This window comes from Sceloporus occidentalis, unplaced genomic scaffold, assembly GCF_023333645.1.
Source record: "Sceloporus occidentalis isolate IW3139 unplaced genomic scaffold, rSceOcc1.0.p SCAF_6, whole genome shotgun sequence".
Lineage (NCBI taxonomy): Eukaryota > Metazoa > Chordata > Lepidosauria > Squamata > Phrynosomatidae > Sceloporus > Sceloporus occidentalis.
In genome coordinates, this window is record NW_028316986.1 from 29,852,354 (window position 1) to 29,877,579 (window position 25,226).

Here is a 25,226-nt window from a genome sequence, read left to right on the forward strand (position 1 = left end):
TTTGCAGATCTGCAACTCCTGCAAACTCAACGCTGTGGCTTTCTTGTTTGAAGCAATCAACTTGTGTTGTGATCTTTTTTTCCCCTCTACTGCCTTCCAAATGTCCTAAATCTGAAGGCCTGAATGGGGTGTGTGTGTATGTACATGAGCCTTCAAGTCGCATGTCAACTTATGGCAACCCCATAGGGTTTTTAAATAGTATTGGCCATTAAAGGCGAAATGAAGGCAGATAGTTGAACGTTCCACCTCCTATGATGATGATGCTACCCTGGGGGCTCTCAGGAAATGCTGGCAGGGAATCTGTCCCTATGACTGGTCTCATGCAATGCTGCAAAGAAAGAACAAGCAGAGCAATTTACTGCTACAGCTACTGTCTTTGGTCTCCTGGGGAACAAAGTTAGGAGAAAAGAAAAAGCAGATTATCTTCAAGAAATTATTTCTAAAACTAAGCCAAAATGCATTCAATTTAATTAATTGCATACTTTCCCCATTTACCCTCATTTCCTTCTTCCTCAGCTTCCTTTATTGCCTCCCTTGTGACAAGTTTTAAACTCTACACTCCATGGGGCACTGACATCCTTTCTTTGTTACTCTGTAATATCCCATCACACTGATAGCATTATATTAGCCACACGATGGTTAGCAACAACCATTTTACTGCTTTTAGTAGCAATAAAAATGCCAAGCCATTTTGTAACCATGACTTTCCAGATTGTGAATGAGAAATCACAATTTTTGTTCATTCTTATTTATTAAAAATGTAGGTCCAGTAACCAAACTGCGAGGTTTCTGTCCTTTGCAAATATACAAAACCACCACTTTCACCACCACCACAACTTGTAGCATTTATTTGATAACATAAAATTCAGATTTCTACAAAATACATGGCTCCAATATTCAAATCAAAGTCTATGGTTTCTGTGAGGACCAGATTTCACACTGACCAATTAACAGAATCAGCTTTACTTACGTCTTACCAGCTGTATTTAGGTGCACTCCATGTGTGCTAATAACACAGGGCAGATCATGCAGGTTTCAAAGAAAAAGTAAAACATGCAGCATCCACTGTGCTGGGGGATATGTAACCCTCACAGATGTTGTTGGGACTTCAGCTCCTATCATCCCTCATCATTGGGTTATGCTGTCTAGGAATGATGAGAATTGTGATCAACCCAATACAGTGGTCACTGACAATGAAGGTGGATAGTGACTAACTATCCTTGTCTTTGCATACTTTCCAAATTAGTACCTACTATTTGTAATCTTCATTCAACTAGCTGTCCGCACAGGCCAAAAGGTCCAGGTTTTCCCTGGCCTTGTGATGTCCTTTTTGGATAACACAGGCCAGATCCTGGCAGAACAGACACTGATGTGGCCCAATCCCAGGGTAAATGGGACCTAACATGGGTCAAGCTGACCCCCATTTTTGCTGTGGAGTTTCCCAGAAAGTCTGTTGCAATGCCTGTCAGATCAGTCTGCCCTTACCTTATCCTCCTATTGGCATTACTGAAAAGACCCCCATCTTTGCATCTGATGTAGAAACAAGTGCCTGGCCACATGGGTGCAGCCAGGCACCCCATTTTCAAGACAGATGTGGCAAAGGGGTCCTTTCAGTAACAGCAAGGGGAGAGAAAGGTAAAGGACATGCAGTGGTACCAGGTAAATACCTGCCTGCCCTAGCCCAGGGACTGATCCAGGTTAGCACCCAGGCCATTTTCACAGCATGCTTTCCTGGACCATCTGCTCAGGGCCAAATGTAGAATGTGTGACCCTCCATGATTCTCTGAACTATAAATCCCATCAGCCCTTGCCAACATAGCACAGGGAGGGTCAGACTGGCTGAGGGATTCTGGGAGTTGTAGTCCAAATATTAACTTTTCAAACCTCTCTTCACAGTATGTTCCATTTGACACCAGCAAGAGATCTGAGTTACTTCTGACTTTATATATATCCAGAAAAGAGAGGTAGGGCCAAACTGTGCTTTCTGTAATCCCTCATGCTACATAAACTCTAGTTTACAGCTAGTGTTATTTTAGTTCCATGTAGCAGTCTTGCACTCCACCTTAACTATCTGTAGGCTATGGTATATTGTTAATGCCTATATCCACTTTCTCCCTTCTTTTCTGTGGTTTTCTTTAAGATCCAGTGCCAATATTTGTGGAGAACTCAAAAACATTTCCTATGACATTATGACATCTTAGGTTATCCTAATGAAGATACAAGCATACTTTCTTTATAATAAAAAGTAGTTGTAAAAGACAATATCACTTAGGAGCTTAGAAAATGCTCTAAATAGCAACACAAATATTGTGCTTTCTTACTTAAGACACGTAGGAATAAGTAACCTAACCTACAAACATGATTAACAGAGAATATGGTTAAAAAAAAATCTCTATCTGAAATCTGGGATGTTGGTTTGTTAATTAATGTTATTAGATTAAGTGCAGATGTTCTATGCCCCAAAGCATACAATAGCTCAGTCTAAAATTAATGGCAACAGTCTCCCCCCCCCCCCCCGCTCTTAAAAAAATCAATTAGACTGAGTCACAGGGGAAGCTATACCATTTGGTATATGTAGACTTTGTTTCTGTAGAAGTGTAAACACAAAGGCAGCCTTAGAATTTACACAGACAGATATTGATCACTAAGCTAATTGCTGACTCTCCATTTGATGCATTATCTCACACACTTGCAATTAAAAATGTAACTGCTATTAGTTGATCATCAGAATTGATTTCTGCAAACACATAATATTAAAATGTTTGACCTGATCACTGACATTTTACAATAAATCAATGTTACATTAATTACCTTTAACTCAACCAACATGTTGGTTTGGAATCCTCTTTTCAGAAAAGTAGGTTCACTTTTAAAAACTATTTCCTGTTCCTATACTGCATATACTGTAGGTTATTTATTCCAGATGTTTCCTACAATATTTAATTCTCCTTATTTATTTTTTTCTTTTTGGTTACACAAACACCTAAGAGATTCAAGCTTTGTTTTAACCAGGATGTTTGAGGACAAATGGAACAGAAAAACAAACATCCATTACAGCAAGAATATAGGCTATTAAGTAATGGCAATAGAGACAATGGTCAAACAAAAGACGTCACACACAGTATAAAGTGAATGGTGCCTATTGTTGAATATAGACCTATTTAATAAGAAAAGGCTATGCTTGTGTCAAACTTTCTCCCTGAAATGAATGGGCTGAGCACTAATATTTGACTATTTGCATTAACAGAGGGTCTAGGAGCAAAAAGAAGAGTGGCATTGTGATGGTTTGTTAAGATTGTGCCACTAGTTTTAGGCTTTTTTTTAAAATTGTCATGTTGTTTTATGATTTTATCTTGGCACAAGTAAAATATTTTAATAAATATATAAATAAATTCCCTATCTAGGAAGCTCTAAATGTAAATGGAGTTTGAACCTCCCTGCTAAAGGAAAACAGATTTCAGTACTCAAAGAACAAATTAATGAGGGCCATCCTCTGTATTCTTGGCCATAATTACATTGTCCAGACAACATTCTGGAAGCCAGAGGTATATTTTGCCAAACAAACTAAATGCCATATTAACACATTTGACAGTAGAATACATTCCCTTAGACAGTGGTGGACTCTCCTTCTTTGGAGGTCTTTAAACACATGCTGGATGGCCATCTGTCAGGGGTGCTTTAATTGTGAGTTCCTGCATGGCAGGGGGCTGGACTGGATGTTCCTTGTGGTCTTTCCCAACTCTATGAGTCTACATGGTCTCTGTAGTAAAACATAGTTTGCATTGATGGCACCACCCCAATAGTAAGGGCTTTCCAGTTATGATTTAGGCGAGGTATAAGAGTGCTCAGCACAAATTTCCCAGGCCCTGGACATACCACCATCCACATTACACCCTCACATCAAGACTACAATAGTGGAACTGGTTTCAACCCCTGTTTTGTATTTTACTTTTCCAAAATAAGGCACAAAAAAACAACATAACATGCATATATACTTGTGTATAAGTCGAGCTCATGTGTAGGTTGAGGGCAGGTTTGGGTTTTAATGGATTTTGATATGACCCATGGATAAGTTGAAAGTCAAACTCAGGGAAATGTAACAAAGGATCTAAAAGGATGGCGTGGGGGGGAACCACCATTCTGCTTCCTCCTTCTCCCTCTCTGGACCTCTCCCAAGGGTCACAGCCTGGGCATGCAAAATGTGGAAACAAACCTCCAATTTACCTCCCTTCCCCACAAAGCTGATGGTTTGCAAAAAGGGGGACACAGACCTCTGCTTTTCCTCCCATCCCCACAACTTTCCCCAAGGCTGATGGCTTGCAAAAAGGGGGAAATTGACTTTTCTCCACTCTCTCCTGCCTACCTTCCCCACAGCTTTTCCAAGTCTCACAGAGAAGTATTACTCTATTGAGCTGTATATACATCTGCCTAGAATTTTGGAGCTCATTTTGGGCTTAAATTTTTCAACTTATAGACAAGTATATATGGTATGTTAAAAGAGAACTGTGCTTTCTGTAATAATAATAATAATAATAATAATAATAATAATAATAGTATTAAAATTTATTCGGTCATTGACCAGTATAAAAACAAATCACACAAGCAACATATCAATATAACAATAACAAATTAAAATATAAACTGATAGTAGACTGCACATGTACGGTATCAAACAGTTCTTTCTACACGGTAATAAAATGGCCATTTGACAGTTGAGGGCACAGTTTACAAACAATATAACAAAATTTAGCCACCTTAAGGGATACTGTAGGATCATTGTTGTCCAATAGGAGGCGTAAATAAAAGGAGTCAGGTTTGTCTGGGAATTTACACAGTAGTTGAAACCAATGAGCATGTTTTCCTAATAATAATAATAATAATAATAATAATAATAATAGGTTTTATTTATATACCGCCCAATCACTGGGAATCCGAGCAGTTTACAACAGAGGGGATAATAGACAGTTCCCTGCCCTCAGGCTTACAATCTAAAAGACGCGACACAAAAGGAGAAGGGAATGGTGAGGGGGGGGGAGGGGAACACAGTTCTCCATTATTTAATTTTCAAAATGGGGCAGGTGGCTCTAGGAAGTTACAAAAACAAGTGCAACCACATGTTCCTTCCCTTGACAAAAATAAGGGCCACAAATAATATTCCTTGCATTTTCAACGAAATTTTACCATACTACAACATTTGTAAGCTGCTGTTGTTGTTGTTGTTGTTGTGTGCCTTCAAATCATTCCCAACTTTTGGCAACCCTAAGGCAAATCTATCATAGAGTTTTCTTGGGAAGATTTCTTCAGAGGTTTGCCATTGCCTTCACCAGAGGCCGAGAGCATGTGATTTGCCCAAGGTCAGCCAGTGGGTTTCATAGCCAAGCTGGGAATAGAACCCCAGACTCCAGAGAGATAGACCAACACTATGCCACTCTAGCTATTACTTTTCCCCATACTATTATGATTTGTACTTTTCCAGAAGGGAAGGATTGTTGAACATACAGGCAGGGACGTAGCTAGGATTTTAGGAAGGGGGGGGGGGTCCAGACTAAGTGCCACCATTATAATGGGGCTTGAGTGTGGCAGCGCAGCAGCACACACCATTCATTTTTCTAATGGAAGGGGGGATGCAGACCCCAAGAACCACCCCCCCTTGGCTACGTCCCTGATACAGTACTTTTGTGTGATTCACTATCTGTGCTGTCCCCTATACAGTATGATTATAGGAATGTTGCTCCGTCGTGTTCAGTAGTGAATGATAAGCTAGATTTTGATTGGAAGAGCACATTGTTGTTCAACAGTTCTCCGCAACAATTCCATTTAAATACTTACATACCACATACTGAAGACAGGCAAGAGAGAGCCACATGCTCAGTTCCAATTCTGGGAGTTCTACAACTGTATTCTGTGGCAGCACCCTTTTATTTTCTCATGATTCCTCAGAGTGACTCTAGCTTCGAAGCACCAATGTAAATTAAAATGATGGGTAGAACAAGCCACTGGGCATCACTTAGGGGGGGGGAAATAGGCGGGTCCAAGGCAGACCTCAGCAATGGGTCCTGGCAAGGAATCTTACTACTGTTCAAATGCTACTAACAGGAGAATAGCCATTATACAGCTTTCTGACCACTGTCTTAGACAAGATACTGATTTGATCAAACAAAGGCAATTATTATACTTCTGTGATCTTATTGGATCCAATGCTGGTATAATTCCAGTACCAACTGAAAACACAGCTTTTTATTAAAGCCTTCAGGGCCCTGTTGATTTTATCCTATTTGTACCTGTTTCCTAGTTTGCATTATTTAAAATTGCTTTTACTGGTCTTAAATTGTCTTGTTTTAGGTGATAAATGATTTAATATATTCTAAACTGATTTTATTGTATGCTGCTCTGACATCTTTGGAAATAGGGTGGGACATTAATTGATTAATTAAAATAATTAATTAATTAATCTACTCAATGATTCATGGTTGGCCAGTTAAAGCTACTGCAAACAAAATAAAATCAAGTGGTGTTTCCACTTGCAATGCTGAAGAAACCATAAAAATTGTCTCCCAGTAAAATGCAACTACTTCCACTCTCCAGGACAAAACTAGTCAGGGTTAAACTACTACATCATTCTTACTTATTTCAATATATTTTTAAATAAATGAAAATAGAGAAAAACTCCCTACACAGTTCAAGCGCCAGTGAAGTCACAATGCAAATTAGTGGTGTGTATTTGTTTTAAAAATGAATGAAAAAAATAATCAGCAGACCCATATGTTCATCTGTCTGGTCAGTAGAAACAAATAGGGATTTGAGTGCAAAGAACACAAACATGTGTCCATTCATTCACTCATTAATTCATTAGTTCTCACTTGCCTTACATCATAGATATGGCATAGAGCTCTATGTTTAAGTAACTGAAAGGTCACAGGAAAAGGAGGAAAGACCGAGAAGTGCAATTAGTAAGGTGTGAAGCTCTAGTTAGGGCAGCCTATATAAATACACTTCACAGAAAGATTACAGGAAGAAAAAGAAGGAATAGCTGTGGAAGTGTGATAATCACAAAGCTGTGTTTAGCTTAGATTGTACTTGGGGCATGTCTACAATTTTTTTAAATTGACTATAAAATAGGGGAACTTTGCAAAACTGATGTTCCGACGTGGGCAAATTACTAGTGTGAAGGCATATTTTATGAAAAAGTGATGTGATGGGGTGGCTGGAGTTACCACGTGGTCAGAAATAAACACTATTCATCCTTATGCACAGATGTACTGTAATTAGTCCATTTTTTAAAAAAGCCATTTCCACATCTTCCTCTCCACAACTCAACAACAGGTTCTCTACAACTGTGATTCAAAACACAACTGGAAGAGAGCTCAAAGAGGCAGAGTATGATTAGTGCAACACAATAGACCCAGTGTGGTGTATTGGTTTGAGCATTGGTCCAGGACTCTGGGAGACCAAGTTTAAAATCCCACCTCTACCAAGGAAACCCACTGGGTAATCATGGAGAGGTCACACACTCTCAGCCTCTGGGAAAAGCAATGGGAAACCCCCCCTGAACAAATCTTGCCAAGAAAACCCTGTGCCAGGTTTGCTTTAGAACTGTCATCAGGTGTTGTCTACAAAGGCCAAAAGGGCCATGTGTTTCCCTGATCTCACATTGCGACAACATACCAAAAGGCAGGCCCGACTCCATCAGAGCTAGCCAGAGCAAGAAGAAGGGCCCTCCTTCCAGTCCATCTGCCATGGTCCAAGCCTCAGAGGAACATAAGAACCACTGGACTTGATTCCCTTCCCCACGACCATTCCCTTCTCCTTTTGTGTCATGTCTTTTTAGATTGTAAGCTTGCGGGCAGGGAACCATCTGAATCCGTAAGCCACTCTGAGGGTCTTTAGGGCTGAAGAGGGGGTATACATACCATAAACAAATAAATAAATAACCCCCAAGCCCAGATTGGGCAGACCAGATGCTGATCCAGTGGTCCCAGTCCAATTCTGGCTCTAAGGGACCTTTGTGTGGGGCAAAAAGGCCTGCTGTTTTCCATGGAGTTTCTAGAAAACTCTGCATCAATACCTGGCAGATCAGATGGTCCCATACAGCCATTAACTTCCTCCACCATCACTTCTTCTGAGAAGACCCATCACAGCCTCTGATTTGGAATGGGGGTCGCTGGCCATATGGGTGTAACCAGGCACCTCATTTCCATGTCAGAGGCCGCAACAGGGCACCACTCAATAGATGCAACAATGGAGGGAGGTAAGGGCAGTATAGCAGTAGCAGGTCTGTGGCATGGTGGTGGTGTTTAAGTACCCACACATTTGTGCATCAGCCCAGGGACTGACCCGGGTCAGGATAGATTGCATCATCAACATGTCCAACACAATAACATAAATTTTCAGAAATACGCTCCTGATCTGTTGTGTAACAATCCCAGACACTGCCTCTGGATGCATCAAAAATGCAATTTAATAACTTTACAAAGTGGAATAAGTCACACTGTTTTCCTGAATTACAAGAATCTAAATCCAAATTCTACTCAAGCACTGCAATCCACTATTTATTTTCATTCGTATGCTGCCTCCTCACAAGGTGTATCATAGATAAAAATATTAAAACTTTAAAATGAAAATTTCAAATTAATTAAAATCATCTGACTTAAAATAGTATACAATTTCATTAAAATATACAAAAGTTTAAAAAAAAAGTTATTAGAGCACACACACAATATAAAATCCACTGGGAATGGGAATGTGATGTCTGAAAACCCATTTGATAGATATAACAATGGAGAGGAGAGTCATTTATTTCTATCCACTGAGTTAGCAGCAGCTGGAAGGGTGGGGAGAAGTGGAGTCCATGGTGTAAGTTACTTTCTCAGCAACTTCTTACCTTATATGTGTTGCAGGAAGGGACTCATACTGGCGAGACAGAAACAGTTCCCTGTGTTTCAACTGATGTTTCTGCTTATCAGTCAAGTCTACCTCTTTAGGAATTTCACATTCTTCTTCAACTTCCTCTGTACAATGAAAGAAAAAAAGAAGTCTGATGTAATCTTTACCCTCACAGTTTCAGGTGGATTTCCCCCCGATCTCTGACCATTACTTGCATTTTGCTTAAATAAAAATGCTTGCTTCTTTCCATTTCTGCAAAGCAAGATTAAAGTAACCACATTTGCTCACTGCAAATGGGGGGGGGGTGTTTACAGCATGAGCAAAACAGAGCTCAGTCCCATTATTATTGGTATTAAGTTATACTTATTAAAACCTGGATTGATAAAATATTTATTCATATGCTGGACTGAAATGAAATCTTTCTGTCCGCCAGCATAATGGACGCTGCAGGAAGAACAAATTTCCTCTATATATCCACAATTACATCCTCTCAAATGGGTTGAGGGAACCTCCTGAACAAATCTGGGATGGTACAGGGAAATTTGTATAGGAAGAAATGGACCACTGCATCAATACCTGGTCAGAAAACACAGGATATTATTCATTAATATATTTGTCACTTTCTACCAAGTTTTTCAAACAACATATGTCAGAAGTGAAAGAATTCACCTATTCTTCTTCCTTCTTATATTTTTTGAATTTATATCTGTGTACAAAACAGATTACTACTACAGATAAAGAAAGGCATATATGTAGGTTTTATTATTGTGAACATTACAACATTAAGCATTATTTTTAAATAATCTGCAGCTGGCTCTCAGCTACATACTCCACCCAAAGCCTCAGCACACCTTAGTTCTGTAATCTCTTATGGCAAGACAAGGCAAAAGATACACCAAAATCTATTGACAAATCTCTACATGATTTATAGTAGATCAGCAAAGATTTCCATTTCCCACAGGTCAAAGAGTTGCAACAAACAGCTTATTTTCCCCCTACTAAATTAAGCTGTTAAAATTCAAAAAGCAAAGTAAAAGTAGAAAGCAATTAGTGTGTGAAACAATTTATATGAGAGCTCCAGTTCAAATAATGTAGAGAGAAATCACAGAACTGTTTGTGCTCCGGGGGCACCTTGTTTTGTAATCCTATGTCTGTGTCCTTTCACTGCTACCCTATGCCTTCATCACCATATTGCATCTGACACTAGCTGCTGGACCCTGAGGTTCTGCTGGGGAGGAAAAGGGGAGAAGTCTCAGCTCTGCCCTCCTCTGTCTTGCCTTTCTGTACAGTGATGTGCCAACTGTCAAACTCCATCCCAAGACAAGTCAATCTGTTTCCATACCTCTTTGAGCTTCCAGCAGAAACCAAGACTGTGTTATTTCATATGATCTTTAGATTCAGGGGTGGTTGCTCTGCCCATTTTAACTTTGTGTTTTCAACTATGACAGCCAGCATGGGGTAGTGTCTTGAGCGTAAGACTATGACTCTAGAGATCAGGGTTTGATTTCTCACTCAGTCACGGAAACCCACTAGTCCATTAGCAGAAAAATCTCTTTGGACCTAGCATCACTTTCCCCATATAAGTAATAACACAAGTCTGAAACAGAAATTTCATGACAATTCTACAAATGCCTTACTCTTTCACACCTCCAACAAAAGCCACTCTTTGATCCAACATGAAATCAGCAAATATAGTAAATTTTAACCCCAAGGTTTCAATTTCTTGGAGCAATTTTTAAAATGCACATTATGCTTTACTTTCTAGTATTTCTAATCAACCATGCTTTAAACTCATAAACACTCCCATATAAGTTACTATAATTGCTGGAAACAATTTCCCTAGCTCATTTACTGGCTTTTCAAGCAAATCCAGGCATGTTTTTTCTGAGATCACAAACTCCCTGGTTATTTTATATTTCACATTTAATAAGGCTCATAGATTTTCTGTTAATCAGCCACCTTGCATCCTTAATTAGTTCATCTATTAAATTCTAATGAAGAATGACTTAACAGTACCACTTTTCACACAAACAAGGTACCTAGATTATATCCACTCACCATGTCAGGGCATTCTCTGTGGCAGACTTTTCTGTTAGTGGTAAGGAATGTAAGCTGAAGAATCTGCCTAACATTCATGCAAGTAACATGCAGAAGCATATGATAAATATTTAATCATTTTAGGAATTTTAAAGTCTTTGTGCTGTCAGCAAGGAATAGAAAATTGGAGCCATGAATAAATGGAAGAAACACCACGGATGAACACATTGATCATGAGCTTCAATTAATATAGTTTAATGACTAGGTGGCAAGGGAAATAATCAGTATGAAACACTAAATCATCTGCCTAATATTCATAATAGCATTTAAAAAAATGTTCTGAGGGACATACTTGTATTTTGGAATTAGGACTAGAGTCTAAGCTCTACCAAAGAACACCCATGGAAGGTGTGTGTGTGTGTGTGTAGGACTGCACCTACTGACCCCTCCAATCGCAACTCATCTGCTTCACCATGATGCAATCCCCACCATATCACAGGTGGTAGATGTTGGGAGACCTACTTTCCTAAGTAGGCATAAGTCCAATATGATGCTTGAAGCAGCATCAGGATTTTCAGTCCTTTACTCCTGCAGTACTCTCTGCTGCTGAAAATCTGCTCTGAAGGGCATCCAGAGGAAGTTCTTAAGGTTTTTAGGTACAAGGTGAGCTGAAGGAAAAAGGAGGAATTGTGCCCCTCCCCCTTGGGCACACAAAAGCTGTGTAAATGAGTGCAATGACAACAGAGGACTAGCCTACGGAATTACACAATCCTTTTTGAAAGCCCCCTTTCTGCACAAAATATGGAATTATTAGAAACAAGAACTGGAGAAATTTACAATACGAAACAAAACTAAAAACAGACCTGCAGAACTGTGCAACTGTTAAAATTCATACTGAACCAGACACACATAAGAGGTGCATTGGCAGCTGGTGGCTACCAAATAGTGGAACAGTGAATCCACTTCACGGTACTACATTCTATTTCCCCACCAAATGATTCAAGCACATTAGACAGCTCCTTTAAAGTTATTCAAAACCTGGAGTGGATTTTTTTTTTTTTTTTTTGGCCCCACTGACATGGGAGTCATTAGTTGCCAGTGTTATTGCTAAACCGGTGGAAAGGGACTTTAATTTTAAAAAAGAAGGAAAAGCCGTTGCCATTGCCATCCTCTCAGGCTGAGAGAGTGTGACTTGCCCAAGGTTACCCAGTGAGTTTACATAGGTGACCCAGGATTTGGACCCTTGTCTCCAGATTCATAGTCCATTGCTCAAACCACTACACCATACTGATTATAGCAGGATAATGGAAATCCAAGTATAAATTCTAATATGGATTGCAAATGAAATATATCTTCCTTCAAGGAAATAACTAATTTGAACTATGCATTGGTAAATATGATTTAAGTCAACAACTCTAATCAAGGTTTTCTGCATGGCTTCCTAATTTTAATCAAGAACTTGTGCTTGTTTGTTTTAATCAATGGTACATCAAATCAAATCTGCTTGCTTTCTCATTTAAATAAGATAAACTTTCCAGTCTGTAAACAGGAGAAAAAGGTACTAAAAGAGCAGGAAGTCAAAAGTAGTGTGATGAAAGCGAAGGTGAATGGACATGTTTTTAAAAGCAATTTTATTCCTATTTTGCAAACTATTTTCTGCTAATTAGAGAAATATGGAATAAAGTAAGGTAAAACAGTTTTCAGAGTTAAATACTGTAATTTGAAGAAATAATTGTATGCCATTCTAGAGTTCTTTAGACAACTCACTAGAACACCTTTATTTCAGTTAGTCTCAAAGGTGCTACAAGATCTCTCTACATACTAGAACACCTTTGGTGTATCTTCTTCTAGTATAAGGAAGGAACCTGTCCAAGGGTTAAGATCCTTGGTGGAGGACTTTCTTTTGGTCTCACCACCACTACAGGCATATTTGGTGAGGACATGGCAAACAATATTCACAATGGTTACTTCTAATCTAGGTTGTGGAACACCTTCCCAGGGAAATTTGGTATCCTTTTCCTTGCCAACTCTTCCTCCTCTCCATCTCCTTTCCCAGCCAATATCTTGCTCCATATCTCCCTTTCCCACCTGGGCACCAGGATACCTCTTTCAGGCTCCCTCTGCCACCCCTTCACCAATCTCCCCACTCTTCCACAGCTTCCCCTTCTCAGCTGTCCTCCCATTTCACTGACTGGAATGGTGGGAACAGCCCCTCGTGGTGTTCAACATAGTTTCAGCAGACCAGGAGACCTGTGGCTGTCAGAGTTTGGTTTGGAAGGAAGGAAAAGAAAGGCAAGGAAAGAAGGAGGGATGGAGGAAGGAAGACTCAATGGCAAAGGCCTCTTTCACTTTTTTGTGGCCTAATTTCTCTCTTGGATAGGTGTGTGGTGGTGGCAGAAAAGCAGCCAAGCAAAGCCAAACTTGGGTGAGTGCAGGTCTCTCAGTACTTCTGCTTAAACTCCAAGCAAGGCTCCCACTTGAGGTAGGATAAAATGTAATAAGCATTCATCACTACAAAAGATAAAGAATAGTTGGCACCTGAGCCTGCTGGGAGGGGGAGGGATGTGAGGTTAGTAAAAGCATGATGTCCTCTGGCCTAAACTACCTGCTCCCTAGTGAGAGCTGGCTCTGACAAGGCAGTGTGGTATAGTGGCTGGAGTGCTATATTAAGACAGACCAGGTTGCACACCAGTGTTTCCCAAACTCTGCCCTTCCAGGTGTTTTGGACTTCAGTTCCCAGAATCTCAGACCACTGGCAAAGATGGCTGAGGCTTCTGGGAGCTGAAGTCCAAAACACCTGAAGGACTTAAGTTTGGGAATCACTGTTCTACACCATACTGAGAAACTCAGCCCACTCAGTGAGCTTGTATACCCTTCCACCTGTCCCAGTTTGGCAGGCACAGAGAGGAAGAGGAGGTCAAGAGAAGGACGATGACACTGCAGGAGATTTTTACAGACGTGTCGCTGTCATAGGAGGCAGAGGCAACGGAGGTGTGGTGGAGATGGCCTCGAAACAAGGCAGAGATTTTTGCAATAGCAGAGTCTGTAACGTGCATATTTAAAATATTCACAGTTTTTCCACTTTCATGGGGGATTGTGTATGCTCCTACCCCAGGAAACCTGAGGGCTAGCTGTACTTTGTTTAATATGTTGAAAGCCATCTTGGGGGCTGTGCCAGGTAAATAAATAAATAACACCAAGCCAGACCACTGGTTCCTCCAGGTGTATTGGACTTCCATTTCCATAATTGTTGACTGTTGGCTAAGCTGACTGGGGCTTTTGGGAGCTGAACTCCAAAACACCTGGAGGATCAAAGCTTGGGAACCACTGATCTAAACAATGTTGACACTATCTGGCAACAGCTCCCCAAGGTTTCAGGCAGAAATCTTTCCCAGAACTACCTGAAATTGTGAGTGATTAAATGTAGGGGGCCTTCTGCAGGCAAAGCAAGTGATCTTCCACTGAGCAACAGCCCCATTTCTCACTTATTCAGGGCTGCATGTAACTCTGTTGACAGAGTGTCTGAGGTGTCTCACAAATCAGAATTGGGAGAGGCCTTTGCTGTGTGACTGTCTCTGGGAAAGTGGCCATTTTTATGCGGAGAATTAAGTACACAGAGAATCTGCCAAGGACAGAAAAACAGAGGCACAGTAACTGCTGCAAAGGAGTAAGTTCAATTATTTTTAATAACACAACAATTAATTAGGTGTAACTAGTATATCTGAAAACTATAATATACTGTTCCACAATACAGTTGTTATTTAAAGACTGGGCATTAAATCACTTACTGTGTAAGTTAGATGTATACTGGGTATATCAAGAAGTATCTTTTACTGGAATTACTTTAAACAAAACCTTAACCTGCTATCAAAATTTTTTAATCTCTAGTTGAAGTCAGATGTTATGCTGTGAAGGAATTACCAGCATAAATATAAAACAAAAGCTTCTGAATACCAAATAAAATAATGGAGTATTGGAACACGGACATCAGCCAAAGCCTCATCTGTTTTACAAAATAATCTCTGTAGTGCATGGAATTCACTGCCAGCACTCAAGATTACTGTTATGCTCAACCAGAACTCAGAATCCTTCCTGTTAAACTAATTTGTTAATATTAATTAAAAATCGATCCATTAACATTAATAATTTTGGTGAAAATTATGACATTGATCTGTTTCTTTAACCAAGTAACAGTCATTTTACACTTTTTTACAAATTAGTTAACATTACTAAAAATACTCCGTAGCCTTTTAGTAGTCATAATATTGTATGCTTTACACTGGAAGGTTATATGGGAATCTGTTTGATGGGATTGGGATGGCATATGCTGAAGTCCTTCTGTTTGTTCTGCATTCATTTCATGATTTTTATTCAATGTCTCTGTTCTATACTTGTCCACCACTGTTTTGTTATTTTATTATTGATTTTAACTGTTATTAGACATCCAATTAGGATGAAAGCAGTAGAAATAAAAATTCTGGCTGAATATGTTTTCAAAATGACTTATTATCTAACTGATTCTCATGCCCAGGAACTGGGAGGAGAAAATGCCATTTTTTGTATTTTAATCTCTAACCAGCACTAGCAACAAGTGTCGGGGGGGGGGGGGGGGGGAATCCTGAAGGCAGATTGATTTTGCTGCCTAAAAGCCCAACTTGTATTATCATTTATACATATTCTTAAACAGACGCAGCTTTGCCCCCTGTCATATTTAGTATATCAGGAATATAAAAACAATTATTCATTCTAAAAAAAACCTATGCCTTCCATCAATATAAACATTGCCAGGGAGGTCTATGAATGGAATAAATAAAATACAAAATAAAATTAACTATAAAACATCAACATCAGCAAGAGCAGTAATAAAGCAATCCCTACTCCCTCTAGTAGCAATTTCAGATAGTGTGTTTCAAAGTAACAGAACTAAAATATGATCACTGAGAGCAAAGTGTCACCATAAATGTAGAAAGGTCTGCAGAATGACAGATTTTTTTCAAAACTATTAAGAGGGTAACCTCATCCCAATTAAAAAAAAACTATTGGCTGTGTGTACAATCTAATGGATCAGAATTGACTTCTAGTGTCAAACTCCAGTCAAATTAATATTTCTATCAAAAGAAATGTACCCATGGGCTCCATGCATTTGCTGGGGAAGAAGTTAAGCCATGCAACTCATTTGAACAGGATAATTTTGCATGACAATGTTAACATCTGACTCAGCCCTCATTCTCCAATATCATCACAACAGTCAACACTAACCATGAAAGTTCTAGGTAGTTCCAGTTTCAAGAGGCACTAAAGATAAAAAGGAAAATAGCTGTGCAGACACTTTCCTTTTTGCATAACAAAAACCAATAACAAGCTTTTGTTTGCAGCTAGAATGTTATCACCAAATTACTCTTTTTAAAAAAGCCAGAAGAAACATGGGGGAGGAAAATATTAATACAAGATATATGGCCTATGCCGTTCAGCCTTGGCATCAGAAGTTTTCAGGGGTTGATTAATAGAGGGCTGAATCTGCTGTGCTGAGAGACAAGAGCAAGAAGACTTATCCCACAGGTGGTATAACTGAGTTGGGATAATTGCAATATTGAATTCCTTAAGTCAGTGACGGTGAACCTTTTACAGACCGAGTGCTCAAACTACAACCCAGACCCCACTTATTTATTGCAAAGTGCCACGTCCTTCTGGCTTTCTAGTAAGAAACTCTGTGCTAGGGCAACAGCATGTGTGCCCACAGAAAGGGCTCTGAGTGCCACCTTTGGCACATGTGCCACAAATGATTCAAGTGTGATAAGCAGTTTAAGTCAACACTGTTAATGATGCAAAACCATGTTTTTTGAAGCCTGAACAAACTGTAAAAGCCAACCAGGGATGAAGACATTTCTAAAATGTGGTGGAAGCAGTTTTGCAAGCGCATAGGCTTTGCTTTTCCTTAAGCACAACTGGGCAAGCCAGGAAGCTCTGAGTTAACTATCATTTTCCATCACATTCAAACATGGAAGACATTGGTTAACAACTTCTGAACAAGCCAAGATATTAGGTCAGCTTTAAAATACAACCTTATATCCTGTCTTGTTCAGAAGCCATTAATTATAGGCGGGGTACAGACCGCCGCTTTGCGGCGGTCTGCCGCCGCCGCCAGAAGGTCCGCGGGGGAGCCGGAGCCTTCAGACGGCCCGACTCCCGCGCGGACCGAAAAAAGAAGCTCCAAAATGGAGCTTCTTTTTGCGTCGCGTTTGCGACGTAGCGAGGCGCCAGGGGCGCGCTCGCTACGTCAGCAGCGGCGCGACGCGTCTGGACGCTGTGCGTCCGATACGTAAAGATGGCGGCGCCCATGTAGAAGGGGCGCCGCCATCTTGTACGGACGGAGTCCGTACTAGGCCATGGGGCGTCTAAAAGAGACGCCCCTTTTTTAAAATGGGACGTCCGGAGGACGTCCCAAATGGCAATGTAGAAAGCCCCATAGTCTTCCACTTTTGGCATAATGAGAAGCTATCATTGGCTAGACACGTCCTGGTTTATTTCCAACATAATGCAAGGGAAAAAGTGAAGTGATACAGGGCAGTGTCATTAAGCTCTTCAATAACTTAACCTATAATTCAACTATAAAGTCAAGCTGTAAGATCTAAATAAGTAATTCTCAAACTGTGTGGTAGGACCTGCCACGGAGCAAGAGTTGCTCAAGGGTGGCACAAGACTTGGAGGCTTTGCCCCCCCACTCCAGCTCCTCCTCTGCTTCCAATTTTTTTGGAGGGGAAGAGAAATGCAAGAAGAGTGCTTGGAGCCTCTTCTTGAGGGAGGAGGAGAAGCAAGAGAGCAATTTTCCATAAAATGTTAAAATATTAATACAGTCGGCCCTTCTTATACACGGATTTTTTATACACGGATTCAAGCATACACGGTTTGAAAATGTTCCAAAAAAGTATAAATTTACCTTGATGTTCCATTTTTTATAAGGGACACCATTTTGCTATGTCATTATATTTAATGGGACTTGAGCATACATGGATTTTGTTATACACGGGGGATCTTGGAACCAAACTCCAGCGTATAACAAGGGTCCACTGTATACATGAATGTGAGAACAAAAATACATACACTAAACAAGGAAAATATTTTTTATTCATATACTATGTCAAGAGGGTCACAAAGGTAAAAATTCTGAGAAACACTGATCTAAATGAAACTAATCTGCTCCAATACAAGCACCTCAGAATAGTGAGAATCTGGAAGCTAATGGCTTTCATGTCATTAGGGAACTGAATCTGGCCCAGTTTTGAGTCCAAACTCTAGTTATCTCAGGTGCTGAATTTATTTTTAGGATAAGATTTCATATCTGGTGTAGGGATTTTAAAGTTCAAATAAAATCTCAAAGTGGATTCGCCACCACACAGACCAGGAAGCCACAACTGTTGAAAAACTGTTGAAAAATATGCAATTATAGCAATTTCTATGATATGTGAATAGATATGTCTGTCTTCATTACCCAAGACTTACTTAGAAGTATACATCACTGAAATCAACTATCTTCATATTTTCTTTTATTCTTCCACTCTCCATGAAAGAGATGCTGTTTTTAAATCATTTTTTACTAATACACATTGGAACATTAATATAAAAATAAGTTTTTGCATTAGGTGAGGAAAAAGCCTAATAGCAACTTTTGATACAAGGCTTCAACTGAGCAGATGGGTCAAAACAGACTTAACAAGAACTATACATAGGCTATAAGATGACCAAAGGAGGATGTCTCATAACAAGCATACACAATAAAGAGATAACAAATCAAAATGGCAATTGTCTTTTTGGTCACCATTTGTAGAAGTACATAATTGATATCATAACTTCTCTAGCAAAGAGTATTCTAGGCACTATTTAACCCATTTTTTAAAAACAAAGTGCTTACAATCTAACAATCAGTTTCTAGCTCGGGTCGGCAACCCCCAGCCTGCGGGCCGGATGCGATTGCGGCTTTTCCCTGCTCCCAGGGGCCACCATTTTTTTTCCAAAATGGCAGCCAAGTCTCGCGTGACCTTCCCCGAGGTCGCGCGAGACTTCACCGCCATTTTGGAAAACAAAATGGCGGCAACCTAGAGGCGAAGTCTCGCGCAACCACAAGAAAGGTTGGCGAGGCTTCGCCGAGGCCCGCTGCAGCCACCGGAGCCCTCGAACAGGGCTCCGACAGCGGCAGCGGGCCTCTGGGAGGCCTGTTGCCGTCGCTGGGGCCCTCCAAGAGGCCCGTTGACGTCGCTGGGGCCCTCCAAGAGGGCTCTGGCGGCGGCAGCGACCGTCTGGGAGGCCCGTTGCCGTCGCCGGGGCCCTCTTGGAGGGCCCCAGCGATGGCAAAAGGGCCGGCAAAGAGGAGGCCTCCAGCACTGGCGCACCCCGCTGGCTTTTTTGCCGGCCTCTGACAGGGCCTGGGGCCCCGTCAGGGGCCGGCAAAGAGGGGGAGGCCTCCAGCACTGGCGGCCCCTGGTGGCTTTTTTGCCGGCCTCTGACAGGGCCTGGGGCCCTGTCAGGGGCCAGCAAACAGGGGGAGGCCTCCTGCGCTGGCGGCCCCCGCCGGCGCTTTCCCAGCCTCTGGCAGGGCCTGGGGCCCCATCAGGGGCCGGCAAAGAGGAGGCCTGGCCCCCAGGGGGGTGGAAGCTCCGCCACCGGCATGCGACTCTGCCCCCAGAGGGTGGAAGCTCCACCCCCCCGGCTTCAGCCCCCCCAGTTGTCTGAGGGACAGCAACCCAGCCCCCGGCTCAAAAAGGTTGCCTACCCCTGTTCTAGCTGTTTGTTATCTTACATATAATACAGCACAGATATTTACTAGTCTTTACTAAAAAAAGATTCTAGTCTAGTCCAGGAGTTAAGGAAGTGTTGTTCTAGGTCAGCAATGAAGATGCTGCCATATTGTGGTGCCATGTGTGTGCCCATGGCAATACTATTAACTTGAAGGTATATGTTATTAACCAAAGGTGAAATAGTTGTGTGTGAGAATAAAGTGGCAGACCTTGGGGGCTAAGTCTATTATGGTGCCATATGGAATGATGTTCCTGACAGCTTGTAGTCTATCCTTGCATGGGATGTTGATATATAGGGATGAACACACATGCAATAAAAGCATAATGAAAATACAGTGTGCCCGTGTCATACCCGGGCACCTTTTATGCGGCGTTCAGCTTACACTGAAAGCCCAGCACCATTTCCGCATGCACAAGCCCCATTATTTTCAATGGGGCTCAAGCATAGGGGGAACTTGAATGGATCCCCTGCATAAGGCAAGGGACCACTGTACACTAGCACATTACTAAAAGTGTGCATCCATAATATACACATAAAACAGCAAAAGTGTATGAAAGTGGAGCTGATGCCCAGCCTCCCATTTCTTCCTCTTCTATTTGCTTTAGAAAATGAGGATACTCAGCAAGAAGCACAAGCTGCAACAAAAAGGTTTCTCGAGCATTTAACATCCATTTAAGAATGGATAGGCATAAAGAGCTTAAGTTGTTTGGATCAATATGGATCGGTGACCAAGATGTTCTTCACTGGCTGAGCCAGGAAAAAACAAGAAGAACATTGCTGTTTTTAATCTGTTTTTTAATCTGTTAAATCTGTTCTTACCACATCATTATTGAGTACATTTTAATGTTATTTTAGCTGTACATACTTAGATTCTTGTATACCCTAAAAGGCACCAGATCCAATCTGATCTTGGAATCTAAGCAGGGTTGACCCTGGCTAGTACTTGGATGGGAACTGCCAATAAATACTAGGTGCTGTAGAAGGAGGAACTCACAAAACCACCTGTGACAATTTTTTTGCTGAAGTAAATCCTATTAAATTCATGGGATTGCCATAAAATGACAGGTAACTTGAAGACACATACACACAAACATACATACTGCCTTGGCTACTGATGTAAAAAGATGAAATATAATACAGTATATCTGTGATTACAAGTATATTGCTTAAAAAGGAGTTAGCATTTATTGTGATGACACACTGTGTGGGAAAACAGTATGGTGGTAAGATGCTAACAATGGATTCTACCCTGTCTACTCAGAAATGCTGCCCTGTTTTCAGTGAAACTCACATACAGCTAAATGCATCCAGGATTATAACTTAAAGATGAATTCAGTGGGGCTTAATTCTGAATAAATCTATCTAGGACTACAACTGGCCCTCCACATTTGTGGCTTTGACTTTTGCGGCTTTAATTATTTGCTGTTTTGATTAATTTCTCTAGGTCCTTCAGTGCAACTCTGCCAGAAGTTGACCATAGAGATGTGCTGGAGAACATAGAAGCTCCTAGAGAGAACACTTCTCTAGATATTTGTAGGTTCTCCAGCATGATTCTATGATCAACCTCTGGCAGATGCTGACCATAATGCTGATCTGGAGGACCTGGAAATTCCTAGAGAAGTGTTTTCTCAAGTAAGAAGTACAGTTTTTTTTATTTCTGGTTTTTCCACATTCTCACCCCTAAACACAGTGAACGTGGAGGGACCACTGTATACTGAAACTGGATTTCTAACTGGGATTGACTGAAGGGAACACAGTTTGCCAGTTCTGAAACAACTAATCGGTTTCTGACCCATTTCTAAGGACCATTCAGAGTGCTGGTGCCTATCTTTAAAGTCAAATAGGACCTGGCATCCAGACACCTGGAAAACTGTCTCCTTATACATGAACCTGCTCATGTAAATGTTGTAATTGACAGCAACTGTCACAAGGGCAGCAGCTAGAAAGAAGGGTAGTGCCTCAACTATAGAACGTCACCTAATAGGCACTCTGATATCCTATTAACACCAGGCATGGATTTTTAATTTCCTCATGCTGTTCCTCATTACCTTTCTACTCAGATGCCTTCATATTCTTAATGGTTTTTACCATTTTCATTGTTTTTCATATTTGTAATTTTAATATAGTCCATTATTCTCTTGTTATAATGTTTTACTATTCACTATTTTAAAGCACAATATTGTTCAATATATAGATACAGTTTTACAACTGTTTATCCTTTTGCTTATAGTAAGCCAGAAGTGTAATGAAAACATAATTCATTTTAAGAGACAAATGTTAAGGTTAACATCCCTATATTTCAGAAGTTAGAAAAGTTTTTTAAAAAATAAACAAACCTACAAGTCCCAGAACTTCTCAGTTAATATGACCAAAGGTCATTTTAGCTGGGACTCTAGGAGTTATTTATAATAAACATAATAAATATTTATTCAATATATAAGCATTTAAATTTAAAACAAATAAAAATGAGTTTATCACATTTTTGCCAGGACAATATTCATGAGATTACAGTACCATTTTATTCTTTAAAAATTGTCAAAGGTAAATAAATAAATAAAGTGATGGCAGTTATATAATCTTTGGAGGAATCTTGACTTCTTCCATGCTTCCTAGTTTCAAATGCAGGCATGAGCCCTTTATTTAGAATACTCCTTTTTGGAACATGCAAAATTCTAGTAGTGCTGACATAAGGTTTCAAGGGTGGATCTGTATAATTGCCAATTCTATTGGTGCTTTTTATTTATTAATTTTATATCTTGCCTTTCTCCCAAGATGGGACACAAAGCTGCTTTTTAAACTGATTTGCTTTATGTTTTAATTATAATTGGCTGTATTATCTGTAGATAATATCCTCTCTATGAAAACTTATTTCCCAAAATTTTATTAGTTTCCATCACAGAGTAAGGAATCTTTGGCCAAATAAACCTTATTGTGTGTTTACAAGTCATAGTTTGTCCCTCTATGTTTAAAAGTTGATACTAAACTGGTTAATGAGACACACATGCCCCATGATTCAACTAATTATGCACTGAAATTCACAAAGGGAAAATTGTTAACATGTCAAAGAAACAAATGCATTGCTTCTGTCCTTTTGTGTTGTTTCCCCTGAAGGGAGTGAAGAACTACTGCTTTCACCAAAATAAAACAATGAAAGAACAACTTTTAGATGACCATCATTAAAGAAACAATATCAAAGAAGATGGTTTGAGGAAGTCAGTAAGAGCTCCCATTAATCTCTTAAACTATCTCTCCTCTGCTATGTTGTCCTTGTTGTTGTGTGCCTTCAAGGAGACATGGCACCTCTAAGGCAAATCACAGGGTTTTTGTGGCAGGGTTTGTTCAGGGTGGGGTAGCCACTGCCTTCCTCTGAGGCTGTGACTTGCCCAAGGTCCACAGCTAAGCTGGGATTCAAGCCTGTCTCCAGAATTGTAATCCAATACTCAAACCATTATGCCACACTGGCTCATCTGCTATTCCTCTCATACAGTGACGGAAGTCACTTGCATGTATGCCTTATTTGTAGGCATTTCAGAGCTACAGAAAAAAAAAAGAAAATGTTGCCCCTCTACATGCATTGTACTACAATTCCCAACATTCTCAGCAAGAATGGCTTGGCTGGGAGTTATGGGAGAGGCAACCCAAAGCATCTAAATGGTATTAGGTTGTGGGAGAGCTGGGATTTCTACTCATTTCTTTTTTTTTCTTTTTTCCCTTTACTAGTACTTTGTTACACTGAAAATTTTATAAGACTAAACATACTAATAAAAAATTTCTAACTGTTTACTTCACCTGTATCTCCCATTCTTGTAAATGACAAATTACTATAAAACTAGTCTGCTAACCACCTCTTGAAAAGATAACTTGTCCATGCACTATGTAAAGTGCCACATATTTCTTATCATACAAAGTGTTCCATATATTTATTGTTCTTGTCGTTAATGCACCTTCAAGTCCACTCCAACTTATGGAGGCCTTCTCGTTTTCTTGGTAAGATTTATTCAAAGGTTTGCGACTGCCTTCCTCTGAAGCTGACAGAATATGACTACCCAAGTTTACTCAGCAGATTTCCAGAGTGGAGCTCACATTCAAACCTTGGTCTCCCATAGTCCTAGATCAACACTCAAACTATTACATTACTGTGACTCTTGTTCCTTATATGCCATCATTGGAGCCCATTTTTAAGTTTGTATCTTATCCCAAAGTAACTGGTTGGCCTAATAAATATGAACTTTTTTACAGTCTTTTCTTTTACAGTCAACCCAGCTATCCCTGCATTTTTTAAAATATGTCTGAAGATAGTGAACCTATCAGCTGAATGGGACGTTCCCACACTGGAGAATGTGGAGTTTATGTAATGTTACACTGGGGCTTGTTTTTCTAAGAATGTGTTCCCTCCAAATGCCATTTAAAGTAACTTAACTTGGGTCCTACTGACATACATCACCTGTTGAAACCTCTACATGTATCTCTAAACCTGACAGTACAGAGATTCCTGGGAGGTTCACTGCACATTCCCAACAAAATGGCCTGAGACCATGAATTGGATAGAAGCAGACAAAGTGAACAGAAGGGGGTGCTTTGAAATTTCAAATGCAGAAGCTCCATTTTAGTCTCTTTGTTCCCAGTCAAATTGGGGCCATAGGCAAACTTTTTTGCCTACAAAGTCACTTCCTGTGAAGCACCTCAAAGCAAAAATGTAGATACGTAACTCTAGCAAAACCACTTTGCTTTCCCAGCTTGCCTTTTTACCATCTCTGCCTGATAAAGAAGCATATGAGCATCAAAAGTTGGTATGATGTATTTTGTACTCTGTCACCCTTTAGCTATCATCTTGAAAGTGCCCTATTTCAGAATCTGATGAATCAACAGGAAGAGTTCACAGACAATTTTTTTCTCAATGCCTTCAAAACAATCTTCTAGTCCCAATTTTTGCAAATAAGCCAAACTGGACCTTGGAAAAGTTAGCTTACTGACCATGCTGGCTGGGGGATTTCAGTCCACAAATAGTGGCATGTCCAAAATCTGACCTAGTATGTTTAACTGGAAGAATAGCATATTCCTCCACTGTTTCAACCTTGCCTCCATCCCATGTCACCTTCTGATTTTTCTTCTGTCTGTATTCAGACTGTAAACACCTTAGGATGAGGCCCTGTCAAGATGCCCTCCTTCCGACCACCATCTTGAGGGGGAGAGAGGCCTGGCCTGGAAAGACTAAGAGCCCTCCTTCCGACCACCATCTTGAGGGGGAGAGAGGCCTGTTATGGTTTGTTTGTTTTTTTACTTTGTATTGTACTTCCTGTTGTACACCGCTTTGATCTAATTTGGAAAAGCGGTATATAAATAAACATTATTAGTAGTAGTAGTAGTAAATAATATTAAAACGGGTGACATAAAAGAAATGTAGCAATGTATCAAAAACATATAAAGTCATCTTATGCTCATCTTGTGCTGGAGGACCTGGGATGCTTGTATATTAATGTTCATTTTAGAAGGAAGTTAATATCCTCAGAGAT

At 40.2% G+C, this 25,226-nt stretch overlaps 1 protein-coding gene across 7 annotated transcripts in view; it reads right to left on the minus strand.

The window, feature by feature from the left end:
* MTA3 (metastasis associated 1 family member 3) overlaps nucleotides 1-25,226 on the minus strand; it is a 215,477-nt gene that overhangs the window by 178,244 nt on the left and 12,007 nt on the right. For all 7 annotated transcript variants that reach the window (XM_089529184.1, XM_089529190.1, XM_089529185.1 and 4 more), the window contains exon 4: nucleotides 8,882-9,008. In XM_089529184.1, the coding sequence (XP_089385310.1) occupies nucleotides 8,882-9,008 (127 nt within the window). The remainder of the gene's footprint in view (nucleotides 1-8,881; nucleotides 9,009-25,226) is intronic.